We start from the raw sequence: 15,867 nt of genomic DNA, 5'->3' as shown, positions 1-15,867 counted from the left end.
CCGGTCTTGCTCTTCTCTCTCTCCCTCTCGTTCTCGTTCGCTCTCCCTCTATCTCTCTCTCTCTCTCTCCTCACTCTCTCTTCTCTCTCTTTTCTCTCTCTCCTCACTCTCTCTTCTCTCTCCTTTCTCTCTCTCCTCCTCTCTCTCTCCTCCTCTCTGTGTTTGTCGACTAGAGTTAATGTATTTCATTCAGTGATTTAATTCATTGATAGACTAACTTCTCTGAAGCAGATTTCCACTGTCTCTGTTAGTCTTGTTGCATCAGGGCCAGCTGCGTTGCTTCACAATCTAGAGGTACACAGAGAAAGAGAGAGAAAATAGACAGAGGTTTTGAGGAAAGGAAGATGGAGAGAACAGATCGTTAGGAATCTGAGCCTAATATTCCCTGGGGGTGTGTGTGTGACGTCCCAGTGTGTAGGATGTGTAGAGCGTGACTGCTGGTAGTTTGCTGTGTTAGTCGTGATAAGGCACGAGTCTCTTCTCTTCATCTATTAGCCTTTGAGCCATAAGCCTTTGACAAGATTGTATCTTCTCTGTAGGGGACACACACACACACACACACACACACACACACACTGGTGTTTTTCCCAGTGTACAGATTCCAACCTAACCATGTAAACAGGAAACCCTTATTTCGATGACAGTCGAGCCAAATTGTGTGTGTGTGTGTGTGTTTGTTATGCCATAGCACTCAGTGTTGTCTCCCCCTGCAGGATATGAGAAGACATGTTGTGATGACCCTCCTGGACACTGAGCAGTCTTATGTGGAGTCGCTCCGGACACTCATACAGGTAATACTATATACACATACACACACACACACACACACACACACACACACACACACACACACACACACACACACACACACACACAGGAACCACCAGTGCTAACAGATGTTGAAGTTACAATGTCTTAATGTTAAATGACTCCTGCTAAAGCCCCTCTCCTCACCCCTCAGCCACATATCTCACCGCCTCATTCAGACAGGCAGTCTCCCCACCCAAACCCTCTCCCCACCCAAACCCTCTCCCCACCCAAACCCTCTCCCCACCCAGACCCAAACCCTCTCCCCACCCAGACCCAAACCCTCTCCCCACCCAGACCCAAACCCTTTCCCCACCCAGACCCAAACCCTTTCCCCACCCAGACCCAAACCCTTTCCCCACCCAGACCCAAACCCTTTCCCCACCCAGACCCAAACCCTCTCCCCACCCAGACCCAAACCCTCTCCCCACCCAGACCCAAACCCTCTCCCCACCCAGACCCAAACCCTCTCCCCACCCAGACCCAAACCTTCTCCCCACCCAGACCCAAACCTTCTCCCCACCCAGACCCAAACCTTCTCCCCACCCAGACCCAGACCCAAACCCTCTCCCCACCCAGACCCAAACCCTCTCCCCACCCAGACCCAAACCTCTCCCCACCCAGACCCAAACCCTCTCCCCACCCAGACCCTCTCCCCACCCAGACCCTCTCCCCACCCAGACCCTCTCCCCACCCAGACCCAGACCCTCTCCCCACCCAGACCCAAACCCTCTCCCCACCCTCTCCCCACCCAGACCCAAACCCTCTCCCCACCCCTTGTCTATCGGATAGATCAGAGAGGGGAAAGAGAGGCTTGAGAAAGAGGGGAAAGAGAGGCTTGAGAAAGAGGGGAAAGAGAGGCTTGAGAAAGAGGGGAAAGAGAGGCTTGAGAGAGAGGGGAAAGAGAGGCTTGAGAAAGAGGGGAGAGAGGCTTGAGAAAGAGGGGAGAGAGGCTTGAGAAAGAGAGGCTTGAGAGAGAGGGGAAAGAGGCTTGAGAGAGAGGGAAAAGAGAGGCTTGAGAGAGAGGGGAAAGAGGCTTGAGAGAGAGGGGAAAGAGGCTTGAGAGAGGGGGGAAAGAGGCTTGAGAGAGAGGGGGAAAGAGGCGCTTGAGAGAGAGGGGGAAAGAGGCGCGTGAGAGAGAGGGGGAAAGAGGCGCTTGAGAGAGAGGGGGAAAGAGGCGCTTGTGAGTGAGGGGGAAAGAGGCGCTTGAGAGAGAGGGGGAAAGAGGCGCTTGAGAGAGAGGGGGAAAGAGGCGCTTGAGAGAGAGGGGGAAAGAGGCGCTTGAGAGAGAGAGGGGGAAAGAGGCGCTTGAGAGAGAGAGGGGGAAAGAGGCGCTTGAGAGAGAGGGGGAAAGAGGCGCTTGAGAGAGAGGGGGAAAGAGGCGCTTGAGAGAGAGGGGGAAAGAGGCGCTTGAGAGAGAGGGGGAAAGAGGCGCTTGAGAGAGAGGGGGAAAGAGGCGCTTGAGAGAGAGGGGGAAAGAGGCGCTTGAGAGAGAGGGGGAAAGAGGCGCTTGAGAGAGAGGGGGAAAGAGGCGCTTGAGAGAGAGGGGGAAAGAGGCGCTTGAGAGAGAGGGGGAAAGAGGCGCTTGAGAGAGAGGGGGAAAGAGGCGCTTGAGAGAGAGGGGGAAAGAGGCGCTTGAGAGAGAGGGGGAAAGAGGCGCTTGAGAGAGAGGGGGAAAGAGGCGCTTGAGAGAGAGGGGGAAAGAGGCGCTTGAGAGAGAGGGGGAAAGAGGCGCTTGAGAGAGAGGGGGAAAGAGGCGCTTGAGAGAGAGGGGGGGAAAGAGGCGCTTGAGAGAGAGGGGGGGAAAGAGGCGCTTGAGAGAGAGGGGGAAAGAGGCGCTTGAGAGAGAGGGGGAAAGAGGCGCTTGAGAGAGAGAGTGGGAAAGAGGCGCTTGAGAGAGAGGGGGAAAGAGGCGCTTGAGAGAGAGGGGGAAAGAGGCGCTTGAGAGAGAGGGGGAAAGAGGCGCTTGAGAGAGAGGGGGAAAGAGGCGCTTGAGAGAGAGGGGGAAAGAGGCGCTTGAGAGAGAGGGGGAAAGAGGCGCTTGAGAGAGAGGGGGAAAGAGGCGCTTGAGAGAGAGAGGGGGAAAGAGGCGCTTGAGAGAGAGAGGGGGAAAGAGGCGCTTGAGAGAGAGAGGGGGAAAGAGGCGCTTGAGAGAGAGAGGGGGAAAGAGGCGCTTGAGAGAGAGAGGGGGAAAGAGGCGCTTGAGAGAGAGAGGGGGAAAGAGGCGCTTGAGAGAGAGAGGGGGAAAGAGGCGCTTGAGAGAGAGAGGGGGAAAGAGGCGCTTGAGAGAGAGAGGGGGAAAGAGGCGCTTGAGAGAGAGAGGGGGAAAGAGGCGCTTGAGAGAGAGGGGGAAAGAGGCGCTTGAGAGAGAGGGGGAAAGAGGCGCTTGAGAGAGAGGGGGAAAGAGGCGCTTGAGAGAGAGGGGGAAAGAGAGGCTTGAGAGAGAGGGGAAAAGAGAGGCTTGAGAGAGAGGGGAAAGAGAGGCTTGAGAGAGAGGGGGAGAGGAGGGGGAAGAGAGGCTTGGGAGAGTTGAGAGAGGGGGAAGAGAGGCTTGAGAGAGAGGGGAAAAGAGAGGCTTGAGAGAGAGGGGGAAGAGAGGAGAGAGGGGGAGAGGAGGGGGAAGAGAGGCTTGGGAAAGTTGAGAGAGGGAGAAGAGGCTTGGGAGAGGAGAGAGAGGGAAAGAGGCTTGAGTGAGGAAAGAGAAGGGAAGGAGGGGTTTGAGAGAGGAGAGAATGAAAAGAGAGACTTGGGAGAGGAGAGGAGAGGGGGAAGAGAGACTTGGGAGAGAAGAGAGAGGGGAAGAGAGGCTTGAGAGAGAGGGGTAAAAAAAAGGCTTGGGAGAGTTGAGAGAGGGGGAAGAGAGGCTTGGGGGAGTTGAGAGAGGGGGAAGAGAGGCTAAGGAGGAAGAGAGGCTGAGGAGAGAGAGGGGGGAAGAGAGGCTTGGGAGAGTTGAGAGAGGGGAAGAGAGACTGAGGAGAGAGAGGGGGAAGAGAGGCTTGGGAGAGTTGAGAGAGGGGGAAGAGAAGCTGAGGAGAGAGAGGGGGAAGAAAGGCTGAGGAGAGAGAGGGGGAAGAGAGGCTGAGGAGAGAGAGGGGGAATAGAGGCTGAGGAGAGAGAGGGGGAAGAGAGGCTTGGGAGAGAGTGGGGGAAGAGAGTCTTGGGAGAGTTGAGAGATGGGGAAGAGAGGCTGAGGAGAGAGAGGGGGAAGAGAGGCTTGGGAGAGTTGAGAGAGGGGAAGAGAGACTGAGGAGAGAGAGGGGGAGGAGAGGCTTGGGAGAGGAGAGAGAGGGGGAAGAGAGGCTTGGGAGAGTTGAGAGAGGGGGAAGAGAAGCTGAGGAGAGAGAGGGGGAAGAAAGGCTGAGGAGAGAGAGGGGGAAGAGAGGCTGAGGAGAGAGAGGGGGAAGAGAGGCTGAGAGAGAGGGGGAAGAGAGGCTTGGGAGAGAGAGGGGGAAGAGAGGCTTGGGAGAGTTGAGAGAGGGGGAAGAGAGGCTGAGGAGAGAGAGGGGGAAGAGAGGCTTGGGAGAGTTGAGAGAGGGGAAGAGAGACTGAGGAGAGAGAGGGGGAAGAGAGGCTTGGGAGAGTTGAGAGAGGGGGAAGAGAAGCTGAGGAGAGAGAGGGGGAAGAAAGGCTGAGGAGAGAGAGGGGGAAGAGAGGCTTGGGAGAGTTGAGAGAGGGGGAAGAGAGGCTAAGGAGGAAGAGAGGCTTGAGAGAGGGAAGAGGGGCTTGGGAAAGGAGAGAGAGAGAGAGGGGGAAGAGAGGCTTGGGAGAGTTGAGAGAGGGGAAGAGAGGCTGAGGAGAGAGAGGGGGAAGAGAGGCTTGGGAGAGTTGAGAGAGGGGAAGAGAGGCTGAGGAGAGAGAGGGGGAAGAGAGGCTTGGGGGAGTTGAGAGCGGGGGAAGAGAGGCTAAGGAGGAAGAGAGGCTGAGGAGAGAGAGGGGGGAAGAGAGGCTTGGGAGAGTTGAGAGAGGGGAAGAGAGACTGAGGAGAGAGAGGGGGAAGAGAGGCTTGGGAGAGTTGAGAGAGGGGGAAGAGAAGCTGAGGAGAGAGGGGGGGAAGAAAGGCTGAGGAGAGAGAGGGGGAAGAGAGGCTGAGGAGAGAGAGGGGGAATAGAGGCTGAGGAGAGAGAGGGGGAAGAGAGGCTTGGGAGAGAGAGGGGGAAGAGAGGCTTGGGAGAGTTGAGAGATGGGGAAGAGAGGCTGAGGAGAGAGAGGGGGAAGAGAGGCTTGGGAGAGTTGAGAGAGGGGACGAGAGGCTGAGGAGAGAGAGGGGGAAGAGAGGCTTGGGAGAGGAGAGAGAGGGGGAAGAGAGGCTTGGGAGAGTTGAGAGAGGGGGAAGAGAAGCTGAGGAGAGAGAGGGGGAAGAAAGGCTGAGGAGAGAGAGGGGGAAGAGAGGCTGAGGAGAGAGAGGGGGAAGAGAGGCTGAGGAGAGAGAGGGGGAAGAGAGGCTTGGGAGAGAGAGGGGGAAGAGAGGCTTGGGAGAGTTGAGAGAGGGGGAAGAGAGGCTGAGGAGAGAGAGGGGGAAGAGAGGCTTGGGAGAGTTGAGAGAGGGGAAGAGAGACTGAGGAGAGAGAGGGGGAAGAGAGGCTTGGGAGAGTTGAGAGAGGGGGAAGAGAAGCTGAGGAGAGAGAGGGGGAAGAAAGGCTGAGGAGAGAGAGGGGGAAGAGAGGCTGAGGAGAGAGAGGGGGAAGAGAGGCTGAGGAGAGAGAGGGGGAAGAGAGGCTTGGGAGAGAGAGGGGGAAGAGAGGCTTGGGAGAGTTGAGAGAGGGGAAGAGAGACTGAGGAGAGAGAGGGGGAAGAGAGGCTTGGGAGAGTTGAGAGAGGGGGAAGAGAAGCTGAGGAGAGAGAGGGGGAAGAAAGGCTGAGGAGAGAGAGGGGGAAGAGAGGCTTGGGAGAGTTGAGAGAGGGGGAAGAGAGGCTAAGGAGGAAGAGAGGCTTGAGAGAGGGAAGAGGGGCTTGGGAAAGGAGAGAGAGAGAGAGGGGGGAAAGAGGCTTGTCAGAGGGCGAAAGAGGGGATATGTTAAACTGCAGCCATAGTAAGCCCAGGTGCCATGTAGTCAAAACAGAATGAGAAGCGTGTGTGAGACGCCATCGATTAGGCACCCTCTGAACAGACCCCAAACACACACTCACACTATATTAATAAACAATGCATCTCGCACACACACACACACACACACACATAATACCAACACAGGCTGTATACGCAGATCACACACATACACCATTCCAACTCATGTTCTACACACGCGACAGCACTGCAGTGTGTGTGCTTGTTTCAAATGGTCTGTGGCTTGCCTGGGTGAGTTCACATTTCACCAGGCTGGTTTCAGGAAAATAAGGTTTAATTCTCCCAAAATAGAAGCATATTGTCTTTCTCCCTTTCTCTACCTCCCTCCCTCTCTATCTCTCCCCCTCTACCTCCCTCTCTCTCTCCCCCCCTCTCCCCGCCTCTACTTCTCTCTCTCTCTCTCTCTCTCTCTCTCTATCTCTCCCCCTCTACCTCCCTCTCTCTCTCCCCCCTCTACTTCTCTCTCTCCCCCCCCCCTCTCTCTCTCTCTCTCTCTCTCTCTCTCTACTTCTCTCTCTACCTCCCTCCCTCTCTATCTCTCCCCCTCTCCCTCCCTCTCTCTCTCCCCCCCTCTCCCCCCCTCTACCTCTCTCTCTCTCTCTCTCTCTCTCTCTCTCTCTCTCTCTCTCTCTCTCTCTCTCTCTCTCTCTCTCTCTCTCTCTCTCTCTCTCTCTCTCGATGTGTAGGGCTATATGCGGCCTCTGAAGCAGCCAGACAGTGGATCACTAGTTGATCCCTCATTGGTGGATGAGATGTTCTATCAGATCCCAGAGATCCTGGAGCACCATGAGCACTTCCTAGAACAGGTCACCGGCTGCATCAGCCAATGGCACGACAAACAGACCGTGGGTCAGCTGCTTATCCAATCAGTAAGTACCTCACTCCATCCAATCACTGTAAATCATAGACAATGGAAAAACCACGGGTAAGTTGATGTGGTATAATAATTAAAACAAAATGTCAAGAAAACTACAATACACCATAATTTACCATGACTGTATGTCAGCCACATCAAAAATCAATTGTTGTGGAACCGTGTGGTATACGCTCCATATTGATGTGGAACCGTGTGGTATACGCTACATATTGATGTGGAACCGTGTGGTATACGCTCCATATTGATGTGGAACCGTGTAGTAAACACGGTCCATGTCTCCTCTCCTGGTCCGTGTTAACCCCCCGTCTCCTCTCCTGGTCCGTGTTAACCCCCCGTCTCCTCTCCTGGTCCATGTTAACCCCCCGTCTCCTCTCCTGGTCCATGTAAACCCCCCGTCTTCTCTCCTGGTCCATGTTAACCCCCCATCTCCTCTCCTGGTCCATGTTAACCCCCCGTCTTCTCTCCTGGTCCGTGTTAACCCCCCGTCTCCTCTCCTGGTCCGTGTTAACCCCCCATCTCCTCTCCTGGTCCGTGTTAACCCCCCCGTCTCCTCTCCTGGTCTGTGTTAACCCCCGTCTCCTCTCCTGGTCCATGTTAACCCCCCGTCTTCTCTCCTGGTCCATGTTACCCCTCTGCTGGTAGCCCTCTGGTTCACCACAACACACACATCTCCCAGGCTAAACACACACACACCTTCACAGCCAAAAAACATAGGCCTCAGTCGTTCCCTCTGGGGGCAGAGAGACTTATCCTAACCGGTGTAGCATCGCTAGCCTATGCTAGTGGAATGCAGTTTGAATTTGTAGCATTGTTAGCCTATGCTAGTGGAATGTAGTTAGAATATGTGGCAGTGTTAGCCCATTCTAGTGGAATGCAGTTAGAATATGTGGCAGTGTTAGCCCATGCTAGTGGAATGCAGTTAGAATATGTGGCAGTGTTAGCCCATGCTAGTGGAATGCAGTTAGAATATGTGGCAGTGTTAGCCCATTCTAGTGGAATGTAGTTAGAATATGTGGCAGTGTTAGCCCATTCTAGTGGAATGTAGTTAGAATATGTGGCAGTGTTAGCCCATTCTAGTGGAATGTAGTTAGAATATGTAGCAGTGTTAGCCCATGCTAGTGGAATGTAGTTAGAATATGTAGCATTGTTAGCCCATGCTAGTGGAATGCAGTTAGAATATGTAGCAGTGTTAGCCCATGCTAGTGGAATGTAGTTAGAATATGTAGCATTGTTAGCCCATGCTAGTGGAATGCAGTTAGAATATGTAGCAGTGTTAGCCCATTCTAGTGGAATGTAGTTAGAATATGTGGCAGTGTTAGCCCATTCTAGTGGAATGTAGTTAGAATATGTGGCAGTGTTAGCCCATTCTAGTGGAATGTAGTTAGAATATGTAGCAGTGTTAGCCCATGCTAGTGGAATGTAGTTAGAATATGTAGCATTGTTAGCCCATGCTAGTGGAATGCAGTTAGAATATGTAGCAGTGTTAGCCCATGCTAGGGGAATGTAGTTAGAATTTGTAGCATTGTTAGCCCATTCTAGTGGAATGTAGTTAGAATATGTAGCATTGTTAGCCCATTCTAGTGGAATGTAGTTAGAATATGTGGCAGTGTTAGCCCATGCTAGTGGAATGCAGTTAGAATATGTGGCAGTGTTAGCCCATGCTAGTGGAATGCAGTTAGAATATGTGGCAGTGTTAGCCCATGCTAGTGGAATGCAGTTAGAATATGTGGCAGTGTTAGCCCATGCTAGTGAAATGCAGTTAGAATATGTGGCAGTGTTAGCCCATGCTAGTGGAATGCAGTGAGTACTAATCCCTTGACCTGTCTGAACTTCCTTTGAGCTAGACATTTCTTCTACAGCGAGGTCAACTCTCGGTGTGTGTGTGTGTGTGTGTGTGTGTCTGACATGTCAGTTTACACACAGATGTCATGTCCCTCAACCTCCACTCACCGCTTTCCCCTCACCCCTCTCTCTCACCCCCTAACTCCTCTCTCTTACCCCCTCACCCTTCTCTCTCACCCCCTAACTCCTATCTCTTACCCCCTTACCCTTCTCTCTCACCCTCTAACTCCTCTCTCTTACCCCCTCACCCTTCTCTCTCACCCCCTAACTCCTCTCTCTTACCCCCTCACCCTTCTCTCTCACCCTCTAACTCCTCTCTCTTACCCCCTCACCCTTCTCTCTCACCCCCTAACTCCTTTCTCTTACTCCCTCACCCTTCTCTCTCACCCCCTTCACCCCGCTCTCTCTTACCCCTGTCACCCCTCAGCCCTTCTCCCCCTCTACAGTTCAGCCCCTTGTAATGATAACCTGTAAACACACATCTGTCTCAATAGCCCTGAACTGGCCTGACACCGTGCACTAACACATGCAGAACCTCTGTGCCGTCTATGCAGTCCAGCTCCCTCCTTTGACAGACAGCCGACAGTAACATGTATAGTTGGTAGAGCGTGGAGCTTGTAACCCCAGGATAGTGGGTTGGATTCATGGGACCACCCATACGTATAAAGTATGCACGCGTGACTAAGTAGATTAGGATAAAAGCATGTGCTAAACGGCATATATTATTACTATATATTAGACTAGAGTGAGGATAAAAGAGGGATATACTGTAAATACTCGATACTATGGAGCCAGGGAGGTTGTGCAAAAGAGTTGGCCTGCCAGTTGGGGTAACCTTGTGTTTCTAGACCGCCATCTTATTTACTTCCTGTCCAGACTCCAGAGTGTGTTTATTTACTTCCTGTCCAGAGTGTGTTTATTTACTTCCTGTCCAGACTCCAGAGTGTTTTTATTTACTTCCTGTCCAGACTCCAGAGTGTGTTTATTTACTTCCTGTCCAGTGTGTGTTTATTTACTTCCTGTCCAGACTCTAGAGTGTTTTTATTTACTTCCTGTCCAGACTCCAGAGTGTGTTTATTTGCTTCCTGTCCAGACTCCAGAATGTGTTTATTTACTTCCTGTCCAGAGTGTGTTTATTTACTTCCTGTCCAGACTCCAGAGTGTGTTTATTTGCTTCCTGTCCAGACTCCAGAATGTGTTTGTTTACTTCCTGTCCAGAGTGTGTTTATTTACTTCCTGTCCAGAGTATGTTTATTTACTTCCTGTCCAGAGTGTGGTTATTTACTTCCTGTCCAGACTCCAGAGTTTGTTTATTTGGGTTATGAATATAGTGGGTGTATTGGGAGCTGTGGATGTAATGTCTGAATGTCAGAGCAGTTCATTCCAGATTGATGAAGGGGAGAGAGACTCATGCTCTTTGAGACTTCCCCACTTAAAGGTGCAATGCAGCTGTTTTTATCTCAATATCAAATCATTGCTGGGTAACAATTAAGTACCTTACTGTGATTGTTTTAGATTAGAATGGCAAAAACTAAGAAAATAAATGCTTCTTACCAATAATTGTTGGTGTGAGTTGGAGGGGGAAACTGAAAACTAGCTATCTTTCTTATTGGTCTATTAACTAATTTAACACCTGGGGATGTCACCAGGCAGACCAAAACTCCATCCCTCCAAAACAGGCTGACATTTCAGACTGCCTTTTACAACAGCTTTTACACTAAAAGTTCATTGTCAGAATTTCACAGTATTATTCCAACCTCATAGTGTGGAAATGTAAATAAAACACAGCAAAACCACATTTTTGACTGCACTGCACCTTTAAAAGGATGAAAAAGAATGACTTCCACATTAGAAGGGAAAGAGTGACAAGAGGATGGGGAGAGTGGCTGCTTGTGCAACTGGAGGGATGGGGAGAGTGGCTGCTTGTGTAACTGGAGGGATGGGGAGAGTGGCTGCTTGTGTAACTGGAGGGATGGGGAGAGTGGCTGCTTGTGTAACTGGAAGGTGGAAGGATGGGGAGAGGCATTACAGGTGACAGCTTAGGTGTAGACCACAGGAGGCTGCTGAGGGGAGGACATCTCATAATAATGTCTGGAATGGATTGATATCAAACACATGGAAACCATATGATTGATGTGTTCAATACCATTCCATTTATTCCGTTCCAGACATTATTATGAGCCCTTCCTCCTCAAATAATAAGGTGCCACTGGCTGTGGTGTAAGGCACCTGATTTATCCATCCTGATATCACTCCTTACAGATGGAGGAGAGAGGGATGGAGGAGAGAGGGCAGCTCTTTTCATGAGGGGTTGAAATGCCTATTCCTGTGTTACTGTTAAACCATGCCCCTTATCTGTCTCTCTGTCTCTGTCTCTCTCTCTCTCTCTCTCTCTCTCTCTATTTCCATTTCCTCTCCCCTCTAATTTCTTTCTCTCCTCCTCACTCATCTCTATTGTGTAGAGAAAAGGCCGGTCAGAGGGAGTCAGTGTGTGTGGAGCATGCGTGTTATGCTCACTTCCTGTGTGTTTGTGCTCTCCATCATCTCTCCCCACGGAGGCTCCCCTTTTCCCCACTAAGTATCCCCTGTTTTTAAGCCTGAAGGGAGGCTTGCTATGTATCATCATATTGACCAATCCCAGCCAGAGCCAGGCTCACCAAACACTTGTTGCCGGGCAGGATTCACCCTCCTTTAGAGTCAGCTTAAAGCCTGTCACATTTTTCCCAGTCAACAGTTTGTGAATATATTATAACCTTTTGTTCGATTTAGGGTTTGGACGGGGTTTTCTACGCCCCTTCGTTGGTGATTGGTCAACAGTACTACTGCTAGTAGGAGTAGGAACTATGGACAGGATTCTTCAATGAAATGTTTGTTGTCTTTCAACAAGAGACAACTAGTTTTCTTGCACATTTTTCACTTGAGAAATACTGCACCAATCATCTTAATTAGATTTAAAATGATGGATTTCATGATTTTATCTTACATACATTCAGACTATTTTGTCTATGTTGTTGCTACGGTGTCTCTAAAGGGACAAAGGGTAATATTGCCACTTTTTTTTTTTTTTCAAGCTAAAATATGCGAGGCACAGATGTTCACTTTACCTAGCCGAGTTCTGCTAGGAGCAAACCCAACCTAGTTCTTTACAGTATATTTTGCCTGTTAATATTCTCTCTCCTCTCCCCTCTCGGTCTTTCTCTCTTCTACACAGTTCTCCAAAGAGATTCTTGCTAATATTTATTCAGCATACATCGAAAACTTTCTGAACGCCAAAGACGCAGTGAGGATCGCAAAGGAGGCCAAGCCGGCATTCCTCAAGTTCCTGGAGGTGAGTGTGTGTGTCTACTGTCTATATGAGTGTGTGTGTCTACTGTCTATATGAGTGTGTGTGTCTACTGTCTATATGAGTGTGTGTGTCCACTGTCTATATGACACTTGTAGGTGAGTGTGATGCACAGACTTGTCTTTAGCTACTGTGTGTGTGTCTCTGTGTGTGTTTGTGTCTCTGTGTGTGTTTGTGTCTCTGTGTGTGTGTGTGTGTCTCTGTGTGTGTGTCTCTGTGTGTGTGTGTGTGTGTGTGTGTGTGTGTGTGTGTGTGTGTGTGTGTGTGTGTCTGTGTGTGTGTGTTTATGTCTCTGTGTGTGTGTGTGTGTGTGTTTGTGTCTCTGTGAGTTTGTTTTTCACTTTGTGAGTTTGTGTGTGTGTGTGTGTGTGTGTGTGTTTGTGTCTCTGTGTGTGTGTTTGTGTCTCTGTGAGTTTGTTTTTCACTTTGTGAGTTTGTGTGTGTGTGTGTGTGTGTGTGTGTGTGTGCGCGCACATCCTGTCCCTCCTGCTCGTCCAATATCAGTTTTCTCAGGAGGTTTTCTTGAGAAAGAGTTGCTCGATTGCTGATTCTCTGATGCTGGGGGAACACTACAGGACTTTAAATTACCCCAACAACGCTGAGCCTGTCATATTAAACAAACACCTTTCCTGTAGATTTGTTGTCTTGCCAACGTAGTGGTGCAGATGGTAGGTCACACACTAGAACAATCTTCACTTGGTCATAAGGATTCTCCATGCCACCACGCTGTCTCTTTAAAACCACGTATGTGATTATATTGTGAACGTAGCTACAATGAGCTGTGGCTCAAAGCAGCCTCATCAACATTTTCAGGCAGACGTTCACGCTTGCCATACAAAGTTGAAATATCTAGCCAACATTTTGAATTGAATAACATTTCTTGTGAACTTCAGAGCTGTAAAGATTTGACACTTTTAAAGGCAAGTACAAACACATACTAGTAGTAGTCATTAGTCCTGTTCTAGTCTATATATTCATACTAGTAGTAGTCATTAGTCCTGTTCTAGTCTATATATTCACACTAGTAGTAGTCATTAGTCTGTTCTAGTCTATATATTCATACTAGTAGTAGTCATTAGTCCTGCTCTAGTCTATATATTCATACTAGTAGTAGTCATTAGTCCTGTTCTAGTCTATATATTCATACTAGTAATACTAGTAGTAGTCATTAGTCCTGTTCTAGTCTATATATTCATACTAGTAGTAGTCATTAGTCTGTTCTAGTCTATATATTATACTAGTAGAAGTTATTAGTCCTGCTCTAGTCTAAATATTCATACTAGTAATACTAGTAGGAGTCATTAGTCCTGCTCTAGTCTATATATTCATACTATTAGTAGTCATTAGTCCTGTTCTACTCTATATATTCATACTAGTAGTAGTCATTAGTCTGTTCTAGTCTATATATTCATACTAGTAGTAGTCATTAGTCTGTTCTAGTCTATATATTCATACTAGTAGTAGTCATTAGTCCTGTTCTAGTCTATATATTCATACTAGTAGTAGTCATTAGTCCTGCTCTAGTCTATATATTCATACTATTAGTAGTCATTAGTCCTGTTCTAGTCTATATATTCACACTAGTAGTAGTCATTAGTCTGTTCTAGTCTATATATTCATACTAGTAGTAGTCATTAGTCCTGTTCTAGTCTATATATTCACACTAGTAGTAGTCATTAGTCTGTTCTAGTCTATATATTCATACTAGTAGTAGTCATTAGTCTGTTCTAGTCTATATATTCATACTAGTAGTAGTCATTAGTCCTGCTTTAGTCTATATATTCATACTAGTAGTAGTCATTAGTCCTGTTCTAGTCTATATATTCACACTAGTAGTAGTCATTAGTCCTGTTCTAGTCTATATATTCATACTAGTAATACTAGTAGTAGTCATTAGTCCTGTTCTAGTCTATATATTCATACTAGTAGTAGTCATTAGTCTGTTCTAGTCTATATATTATACTAGTAGAAGTTATTAGTCCTGCTCTAGTCTATATATTCATACTAGTAGTAGTCATTAGTCCTGCTCTAGTCTATATATTCATACTAGTAGTAGTCATTAGTCCTGTTCTAGTCTATATATTCATACTAGTAGTAGTCATTAGTCCTGTTCTAGTCTATATATTCATACTAGTAGTAGTCATTAGTCCTGTTCTAGTCTATATATTCATACTAGTAGTAGTCATTAGTCCTGCTCTAGTCTATATATTCATACTATTAGTAGTCATTAGTCCTGTTCTAGTCTATATATTCATACTAGTAGTAGTCAGTAGTCTGTTCTAGTCTATATATTCATACTAGTAGTAGTCATTAGTCCTGCTCTAGTCTATATATTCATACTAGTAGTAGTCATTAGTCCTGTTCTAGTCTATATATTCATACTAGTAGTAGTCATTAGTCCTGTTGTTCTAGTCTATATATTCATACTAGTAGTAGTCATTAGTCCTGCTCTAGTCTATATTCTGTGAAACAACGTCTTCATTTCACTGTCCTCTTCTCTGGCGAGCTCCAATTAGCTGTCGTTGATCACCGTACTCACTGTCCTCTTCTCTGGCGAGCTCCAATTGGCTGTCGTTGATCACCGTACTCAAAACTTGTCATTGTACGTTCACACTACAGGAGCATTACACATTTTGTGCCGATAAAATCAAACGCCCAAAGACCGGATCGGCCGCACACCCTCGAGTAGGCAATGACATCGGGATTTTGTCTGCGATCTCAAAAACTTATTTGAGGCAGCTTAATTGGGGCCAAATGGTATAGTGTACACTTGGCTTGAAGTAGAGCATTCCGACCCAGCTCTTTGTGTGACAGGCAGGTTCTACTGAAGTGAACCATTTACATTGGAGTCATTTAGCAGACGCTCTTATCCAGAGACACTTACAGTAGTGAGTCATTTAGCAGATGTTCTTATCCAGAGACACTTACAGTAGTGAGTCATTTAGCAGACGCTCTTATCCAGAGACACTTACAGTAGTGAGTCATTTAGCAGACTCTCTTATCCAGAGACACTTACAGTAGTGAGTCATTTAGCAGACTCTCTTATCCAGAGAAACTTACAGTAGTGAGTCATTTAGCAGACGCTCTTATCCAGAGACACTTACAGTAGTGAGTCATTTAGCAGACTCTCTTATCCAGAGAAACTTACAGTAGTGAGTCATTTAGCAGATGTTCTTATCCAGAGAGACTTACAGTAGTGAGTCATTTAGCAGACTATCTTATCCAGAGACACTTACAGTAGTGAGTCATTTAGCAGATGTTCTTATCCAGAGAGACTTACAGTAGTGAGTCATTTAGCAGACTCTCTTATCCAGAGACACTTACAGTAAGTAGTGAGTCATTTAGCAGATGTTCTTATCCAGAGAGACTTACAGTAGTGAGTCATTTAGCAGACTCTCTTATCCAGAGACACTTACAGTAGTGAGTCATTTAGCAGACTCTTATCCGGAGACACTTACAGTAGTGAGTCATTTAGCAGATGTTCTTATCCAGAGAGACTTACAGTAGTGAGTCATTTAGCAGACTCTCTTATCCAGAGAGACTTACAGTAGTGAGTCATTTAGCAGATGTTCTTATCCAGAGAGACTTACAGTAGTGAGTCATTTAGCAGACTATCTTATCCAGAGACACTTACAGTAGTGAGTCATTTAGCAGATGTTCTTATCCAGAGAGACTTACAGTAGTGAGTCATTTAGCAGACTCTCTTATCCAGAGACACTTACAGTAGTGAGTCATTTAGCAGACTCTCTTATCCAGAGACACTTACAGTAGTGAGTCATTTAGCAGATGTTCTTATCCAGAGAGACTTACAGTAGTGAGTCATTTAGCAGACTCTCTTATCCAGAGACACTTACAGTAGTGAGTCATTTAGCAAATGTTCTTATCCAGAGAGACTTACAGTAGTGAGTCATTTAGCAGACTCTCTTATCCAGA

General features: G+C 47.9%; 1 protein-coding gene across 1 annotated transcript in view; it reads left to right on the top strand.

Annotated features, from left to right (window-relative positions):
* LOC139385902 (rho guanine nucleotide exchange factor 17-like) overlaps positions 1 to 15,867 on the top strand; it is a 107,320-nt gene that overhangs the window by 74,574 nt on the left and 16,879 nt on the right. Inside the window, exons 2-4 of the mRNA XM_071131195.1 lie at positions 714 to 791; positions 6,559 to 6,741; positions 11,803 to 11,919. Coding sequence (XP_070987296.1) covers positions 714 to 791; positions 6,559 to 6,741; positions 11,803 to 11,919 — 378 coding nt within the window. The remainder of the gene's footprint in view (positions 1 to 713; positions 792 to 6,558; positions 6,742 to 11,802; positions 11,920 to 15,867) is intronic.

This window comes from Oncorhynchus clarkii, chromosome 27 (assembly GCF_045791955.1).
Source record: "Oncorhynchus clarkii lewisi isolate Uvic-CL-2024 chromosome 27, UVic_Ocla_1.0, whole genome shotgun sequence".
NCBI classification, from domain to species: domain Eukaryota; kingdom Metazoa; phylum Chordata; class Actinopteri; order Salmoniformes; family Salmonidae; genus Oncorhynchus; species Oncorhynchus clarkii.
This window is presented reverse-complemented; position numbering and strand designations above follow the sequence as displayed.